This window comes from Trachypithecus francoisi, unplaced genomic scaffold, assembly GCF_009764315.1.
Source record: "Trachypithecus francoisi isolate TF-2019V2 unplaced genomic scaffold, Tfra_2.0 Lachesis_group0, whole genome shotgun sequence".
NCBI classification, from domain to species: Eukaryota; Metazoa; Chordata; class Mammalia; order Primates; family Cercopithecidae; genus Trachypithecus; species Trachypithecus francoisi.
This window is the reverse complement of record NW_022681453.1, coordinates 175529843-175538004: the sequence shown is the minus strand read 5'-3', so window position 1 is coordinate 175538004 and position 8162 is coordinate 175529843. Positions and strand designations below refer to the sequence as shown.

The window sequence follows — 8162 nt, the reverse complement described above, 5'->3', positions numbered from 1 at the left end:
AAAAAAAGAGAAAAAAAAGTACCATTTAATTTGGCAGTGTGAATAAAGGAAGAAGAAGTGAAACTAATTACTAAAACCTCATTTCTCATGCAAGCTTTTGGTTTGTGGATTGGATAAATGTACACGCCAGTATTTTTTTCTGTAAGATAATTGGGAATTACAGTAAATGCACTTATTGTCAATAGTGCTTTTTGAATCATGGCCCAATCTTTTTTTTTTTTTTTTTTTTTTTTGAGATGGAGTCTCACTCTGTCGCCCAGGCTGGAGTGCAGTGGCCGGATCTCAGCTCACTGCAAGCTCCGCCTCCCGGGTTCACGCCATTCTCCCGCCTCAGCCTCCCGAGTAGCTGGGACTACAGGCGCCCGCCACCTCGCCTGGCTAGTTTTTTGTATTTTTTAGTAGAGACGGGGTTTCACCATGTTAGCCAGGATGGTCTCGATCTCCTGACCTTGTGATCCGCCCGTCTCGGCCTCCCAAAGTGCTGGGATTACAGGCTTGAGCCACCGCCCCCGGCCGGCCCAATCTTTTATACCAGGGAAAAGGAAGAGTAGGATAGAGCCTCGGGGCATCAACTTTAAAGGAAGAATATAATGCTAATCGCAGTATCCCTCAGTCATGGTTGGAATGTGTGAGTAGCCTTGAAATAGTAAAATAAATTGATTATATATTTCTCAAGTTAATCTAGAAATCTTGATTACAATAGTGATATTTGACAGCTGCAGCAGTTTTAATGATAAAGAACTCATATAAATCAATAACAAAATATGCATACCTCAGTAGGACATGGAAAAATGATATCAGTAGCTAAAGTTTTTAGATTTTTAGTAAATATTTAAAACAATGTGAGATAACACTAGTAATGAAAGAGTGGTATATTATAATAACTAGATATTATTCAGCTATAAAATTATTAAAATTAAAAAGCATCAATAATAATCTGGTTTGGTACAGATGTGCAAAATCGTGCTCTTTAATATCAAGGTTTTAAAGCAAGTATAATAAATAGCATCTATCTTCCTCTCGCAAGTTCTGAACAAATTGAATAATAAGAGTGAGAGATACGAAGGCTGAAATGTCACATTTGCTTCTGACAAAGTTTAAGTTGGAGAATATAGCATACTATGGAAAACAAATGGTCTTCCTAATACCAAATCCCAGAACTAAGCAGACTTGTCCACCTAGACATATGCACCACTTGACAAGGGCTTGCCTCTACCTGGGAATTACATCATGGAGGATCAAGAGAAAAATGTGTGTTTTTTCATGAAAAGACTGACTTTCAGATGACAAAGAACAGACCAAATCTGAGCATACACAGTCAAGTCTTCTCAAATTTATCAGTCAGATAAATTGCTCAATCTCCCCTGGGATAGAATAGGACAAAAAAGAGGACAAAAGTGATGGCAAGCCAGTCCATTTGCTAGATGTTCTGAAAAATAACAGAAAAAAAAAAAAAATTCTCCTCTTTCTGTCCTCTGAGGCAGTTAATTGTCACACCTGCAACTCATCTTGGTTGCTAGTTTTAAAGACATGACAGTAAGTGGAGAAAGACAGGGAATTGTCATCAATGAATGTGTTATTTGGATTGGATGCATAGACTGCAAAAATTGCTGTCACAATCATGTTTGGGTGTATATTATTACTAGGAAGAGAAGAAAACTTGCTAGTAGATTCCTGTTTTACCCTGGGAAGCACATACAGCCTTCCACAGATGTTATTTTAGACATTTTTTTTTGCTCCTTTAAGAATTTTAATTTAAAAAATATTTAATAATTTTTTACTTACTAAAAGCCTGGTCTTAATTTTATGAGAAAAAAAAGAGACCAGAATAAATTTACTTTTTTTAAAAAAGAGAAAGTTGGGAAGTTTTTTTCTTTTCTTTTCTTTTCTTTTCTTTTTTTTTTTTAAATAGAAATGCTTACCTAGGTTGTCTTGGAACACTCAGGCTGAGAGCAACTAATATTTCTGAAAGTCAAAAGAGAGAAACCCAGTATATGGCAGCCCTCCAGATGAATGTCCATGCTGAATAAGGGTGCTAAAAAGGTAAGGTAAACAGAGTTTTTGACGGTCTCTCAGAGATAAAGGTAGGAAAATTAGAGTTTCAGGGCTTATCAAGAACAGAGGACACCAGTAACACCCCTCCAAAATTACTTGTGATTCCAAACGCATCTATGCTAGAAATAAGCATAAGTCTGACACGGACTAGTCCACACAGGCCTGAAACCAATCAAATCAATCACTGATTAGATTAAGGCAGTCTTTGCCCTAACTGCCAAAACAAAAAAGCAATCTTCTTTGGAGGAAGATACTATTCATAGTGTCTCATTTTCTCTTCACATTTTTAATATATTCCAGAACTCAATAAAACGAGGTATACAGGGAGTGAAGAATTGCCCCCCAAATCAAGAAAATGTAAAGGAAACAGAAACTGAACTAGAAGGTGATTTACATGATAAAGTTAACAGGTGTGGACTTTAAAATAACTATGAGCAACATATTTACAGAATGAAAATGATATTTATCAGTAGAAATTTGGAAACTATAAATATCAAATGGACATTCTAGAACTAAAAACATACAATAATGGGAATTACAAACTCGATTAATGGTTTTAATATAAGATTTACAGCTAACAAGAAAACTAGTTAACTGAGAGATAAGTCAGAAGAAAATATTTAAGTTAAAGAACAAAGAAACAAAAGGATTTAAAGTATTAAAAAGTATGTATGAGACTTATGATATATACACTTGGAATATTAAAAGGAATGAAGAGAGACTAGTTCAGAAGCAATAACTAATGAGATAATGGTCAGAATTTTCACATGACAAAGAAAAACATCAGGCCACAATAACAGTGGGCCCAAAGCAAAATAAAAAGTAAACAAAAGCTAGGTACATAATAGTAAAACTTCTGGAAATTCAAAACAAAGAGAAGATATTTAAAAGAGCCAGAGGAAAAGGACGGATTTTTTTTCAAAATAGAAAAAATAAGACCAACTTTGATTTCTGCTGAGTTCTCTACAGAAATAATAAGGCAATGGAATGATATCTTCAAATTGATGAAAGACTATAGATACCTTAAATTTTGCACTAAATGAAAATTTTCTTCAAATTTCAGGCAAAATAAAGGAATGTTCAAACACAAAAACTAAGGGACTATGTTATCATCCACCTGACAGTGAAGAAAACATTAAAGGGTTTTTTTCAAGCAGAAGGAAAACTATCCCAGATGGAAGTTCACAATTTTAGAAAAGAAAGATGACTGAAAAGATTACATTTGTGGGCCAATAAAAATAAATATTGACCATATAGAATAGTAATATGTAGCTTAAACTATTTAAAGAATTAAAATTCATGACCATAATAATAATGCATAAAATGAAAGGAAGTAAATGGAGTTGAAGAGTTCTGAAGTTTTTTGTTTTCCTGGGAAATTGAAAAGTACTAAATTTAATAAGATTGTAATAGGTGAAAAATGTATTATTATCTGCAGTTACCATTAAAATGATAAAATAATGATTTTAGATAAGTAAAATCTAATAGAAGAATGAAATAACAAATTCTTTTACATTTTAATCATTGGTGCATATGGAATTAATTTTAGGGTAAGGAAGAGATGGGGAGGTAACTTTCTGTGCTTATTTTTAAAATGACTTGTGAGCTACCAAAAGTTTTTGAAGCCAGACAGACTCAAGGTGACCTCTGTATCTGCCACTTCTTATTTGTATAGTTGGGGCAGTTTAGCAACATTCCTGAGTCTCAGTTTCTTCTTTGTGCATTATAAAAAACATTAACTTGAGGAGTTGTTGCTAAGATTAGAAATAACGTATATAAAGCACCTAGCATGGCATCTGGCACACTGTAGGTTCCCAATCAAGGCTGTAACTACTATTGACTATTGACCCCTGGTAAAACAGGTACATTTATCAGATTTACTGCACCAAGAAAAAATACTGCCTTGACAGAGTCGTGGGAAATTAGGGCAGGGTATTTATAGGGTTTTAAAGTCTGAAAGGGGTAACTTTAAGGTAGATCTTGCAGGGTTGGAACTGGTTAGGGCTGAGTCGGGTTTATGACGTAACAGCTTTAGTTTGATGGTAATAGTGAGAAGAGAGGCTGGAAGTAAGTCTTGATGGGGAACCTGTTTTGACGAGTTAGCTGATTGATTGGCAAACAGACTTAACCTCTAGGTGTTGTATTTTCTGGAGCAAGCCAGCAAGTCATTTATTCTTGGTCCTAGTATTATTTAGTATAGAATTGGGGAATTATGTCCACTCAGTCCCAGTATTGTATACACAAAGGGAATTACGATAGTTTTAGTTATCACTTCTCTTATTGTTAGGTAGGCATTACTTTTAATATATGAATTAAACATAGCTGTAGACGAAGTCCCTGCAGAAAGTGATAGGGTGCTTAATGAGAATAGTACTCTGTGATTACACTGGCTTTTCTAGTGATAATTTGCCTTTTGTGGCTTCTTCTGCTCAGTGAACTCAACTGGAGCTCACACCAGTTCCTGACTCTCTGGGTACAAAAAGGAGTAATCTCGGCCGGACGCGGTGGCTCACGCCTGTGATCCCAGCACTTTGGGAGGCTGAGGCAGGTGGATCACCTGAGGTCAGGAGGTTGAGACCAGCCTGACCAATATGGCAAAACCCTGTCTCTACTAAAAAATACAAAAATTAGCCGGGTGTGTCGGAAGCTGAAGTAGGAGAATTGCTTGAACGCAAGAGACGGAGGTTGCAGTGAGCCGACATAGTGGAACTGCACTGCAGCCAGGGGGACAGAGTGGGACTCTATCTCAAAAAAAAAAAAAAAAAAAAAAAAGTAGTAATCTCTCAATTAGATGAAATTGAACTTAACACATTCACATATTTGAACCATTCTTTGCTCCTCTCCTGATGCAGTCACTGAAATTTGCCCAGGGATATTATTTTATCATTTGGCTATCATTCCTTGGAATAAATGTTTTGGTCTACTAAAACCCAGGAATTATTATTTTATTTTATGAGTTTCTTACCTTCCTCTGCGATTTAAAAACCATTTAGAGACCTAATCCTTCAGTAAATGTATTAATCATAAAGAATGTAAGGAGGGTTAAATCCTCATGGGCTTGTGAAAAGAGCTATTGATACATTCTGCAAGATTTCAAGTCTAAGCTCTGGAAAAGTGTAAAAGTTTCCGTTTGTTCATCTTTTGCATTGAATTTATTTGAAAGCAAGGTTCTAATAAGAGGGTTTGAGTAACCATCTACTGACCTAATTCCTGAAAGAGTGTATCTTATCTGTGATATGCCCCAAAGAAGATGATATTAGAAATAATCTCTTAGCATTTACCGATGACATGTTCTCAAGGTTGATGAGAGATCAATGTGATGTGAATGTTTCATAGTTGGATCTACCTGGCACTGAAAGAAGTGACTTGCGGGTAGGTAACTTGTGTTTGCTAGCAAGAAAATGGGTGCATAAAATAAATAGAAAATCTTACTGTTCTCCCTACTGTCAGTCTCTGGGAAGATGAATGGCAGTGGTTGAATTTGTTTCTGTTTTGCTAGTAGACTATAGCTAACTGTCAAGAACAGTACCTTCAGGGCGAATATGAATGATTAAACTATTTAGCTTTTAATAATGTTGTGTTTGGGCATATTCTGTCAATTTTAAAACTTGAAATAAACAAATTTAATGAACTGATTGAATTTGGTGTTGTGTGGGCCTAATTAGATCCAAAGAACACCAACGGGCATTTTCTTTTTTTTTTTATGAAAGATAATTATAGTATCTAATATTTATTGAACACTTAGGATGTGCCAGGAATTCTGATTTAGATAATTTTCTTATTTAATCCTTACAGCAGCCTTACGAAACAGGTTCTGTTTGTAACCCATCTTTTTTTTTTAGTGGAAAATACTTATTTAATTAATTAATTTATTTTTGAAAAATCACTGTTATAATAACTTTAATTTATCGTGCATTTTACAGAAGTCTATGAACGATTTTTAAAAAGCACCTCCTTACCCCATATCACATTTCTCTGACAGGTGTTAAGGTAGGCAATGAGTATGTCAACAGCTTGAACATCAGCGTCTTGCAAGGACTTCAGACCAACAAGCCACTCGCCAAAAATCTTGGCAGCTTTTTTATCTTGTTTTTAATACAATGGTATATCCACTCTGATGGCAAACCTGTCCAGTCACATCTCCACAACATGCTTTGCAAAATCAGTGATTATCAAATTAGTTAGCTTTGGCACAGAGCTGTGCTCGCTTGCCCGTGGCAGCCTGGAAGCCGGTTTTGATACTGGCAACAGAACATCTAGAATGACAAGTTTCACACTGTAGGAAATAGAGTCGCGTGTCCTACTGTAGGATTGTGTCCAGTGATCAGCATGTGTGACAAGTGACATATTCCTTGATATATCTTCTCAAGACATTTTCTGTTTCTGTTGGAATCTTCCTTTGATTACAAGTTGGTTATTACCATCTACAGAACCACTTGTACCCAATTCAGCCAACAAAAATGCAAGGAGATGTTTGGGCTGACGATGTAATAGTTTAGAGATATCTGTAAGTTGACAAAAGAAGTTTTCTTGGTTCCTACTCGGACAACCTGTGGAGGTTTCATGACAAATTTCCTTTTCTTCCCAGCAACCATATCTGGATTCTTTTCTCTCATGATATTGAACACTCGATTCAGCAGCTCCTCCTGTGTGTAGTCTCTTTCTGAGCCTGCCCAAGTAGGGCCTGTCTGATTACTGAATGAGATACCATCATCTTTTTTGCTGTCTTCATCTTCTAGAGCTTCATCTTTCTCTAATATTTTATCCTTATCTGGGAACTTAACATTCTTCTTTTTCTTCTTTTTATTGCCAAGCATAATGTCAAGGTCATCCTCTGGTTCAGTTGGTTCTTGAACATCACTTTCAATCTTAAGATCCTTTACACCTTCAGCTTCATCAATATTAAATACCTTTTTAGTTTTTTTCTTCTTTTTCTTTTGATTAAAGAAGTTCAAGTCATCTAGAGCATCAGAAGCATCTTTTTTCCTAGTGTCCCTTTCATCAGCTTCCAAATCTTTGTCCTCAGTTGGCTCTGGCTCCACTTCTTTTGTTTCTGAAGGCTGGGTTTCCTCTGTTTGGGTATCCCCTTCCTCATCTAACATAAAAGGGTTCTTCTTCTTTTTCTTCTTGCTCATAGTAAGATAAAAAATCATAGGGCAGACACCTGATAGAGTAGAAATTGCAGGAGGCTGGGCGCGGTAACTCACGCCTGTAATCCCAGTACTTTGGGAGGCTGAGGAGGGCGGATCACGAGGTCAGGAGATCAAGACCATACTGGCTAACATGGTAAAACTCCGTCTCTCGTCCCCAGACATGGCTGCGGCTCAAGTGGGCTCAGCACGGATGGGAAGTCAGACGGGTCAGCCCCAGGCTCCGGCAGCAGCGCTGCTCCTGCCGATACCTCTCCCACCACCGCACTAGGCTCTTGCATCAGCTAAAGGGAACGACACCCCGCCCTCTCCTCCAAGCGTTGGAAATGCCTATTTTTATTTTTTTTAATTATACTTTATCTTCTAGGGTACATGTGCACAACGTGCAGGTTTGTTACATATGTATACATGTGCCATGTTGGTGTGCTGCACCCATTAACTCATCATTTACATTAGGTGTATCTCCTAATGCTATCCCTCCCTCCTCTCCTGACCCCACAACAGGCCCCGGTGTGTGATGTTCCCCTTCCTGTGTCCAATTGTTCTCATTGTTCAGTTCCCACCTATGAGTGAGAACATGCGGTGTTTGGTTTTCTGTCCTTGCAATAGTTTGCTGAGAATAGTGGTTTCCAGCTGCATGTATGTCCCTACAAAGGACATGCACTCATCCTTTTTTATGGCTGCATAGTATTCCATGGTTTATATATGCCACATTTGTTTAATCCAGTCTGTCACTGATGGACATTTGGGTTGGTTCCAAGTCTGCTATTGTGAATAGTGCTGCAATAAACATATGTGTGCATGTGTCTTTACAGCAGCATGATTTATAGTCCTTTGGGTATATACCCAGTAATGGGATGGCTGGGTCAAATGGTATTTCTAGTTCTAGATCCTTGAGGAATTGCCACACTGTCTTCCACAATGGTTGAACTAGTTTACAGTCCCACCAACAGTGTA

General features: G+C 37.1%; 1 protein-coding gene across 1 annotated transcript; it reads right to left on the bottom strand.

Annotated features, from left to right (window-relative positions):
• Positions 1-6396: 6396 nt before the first annotated feature.
• LOC117077796 (eukaryotic translation initiation factor 2 subunit 2-like) lies at positions 6397-7208 on the bottom strand. The gene has a single exon (XM_033201406.1). It carries the CDS (start codon positions 7206-7208, stop codon positions 6480-6482), a length of 729 nt encoding a protein of 242 aa, XP_033057297.1. The 3' UTR covers positions 6397-6479.
• Positions 7209-8162: the final 954 nt, after the last annotated feature.

Bases quoted from the DNA above. Each gene is read 5' to 3' on its own strand.
- LOC117077796 (XM_033201406.1), bottom strand. From the start codon at position 7,208: ATGATTTTTTATCTTACTATGAGCAAGAAGAAAAAGAAGAAGAACCCT.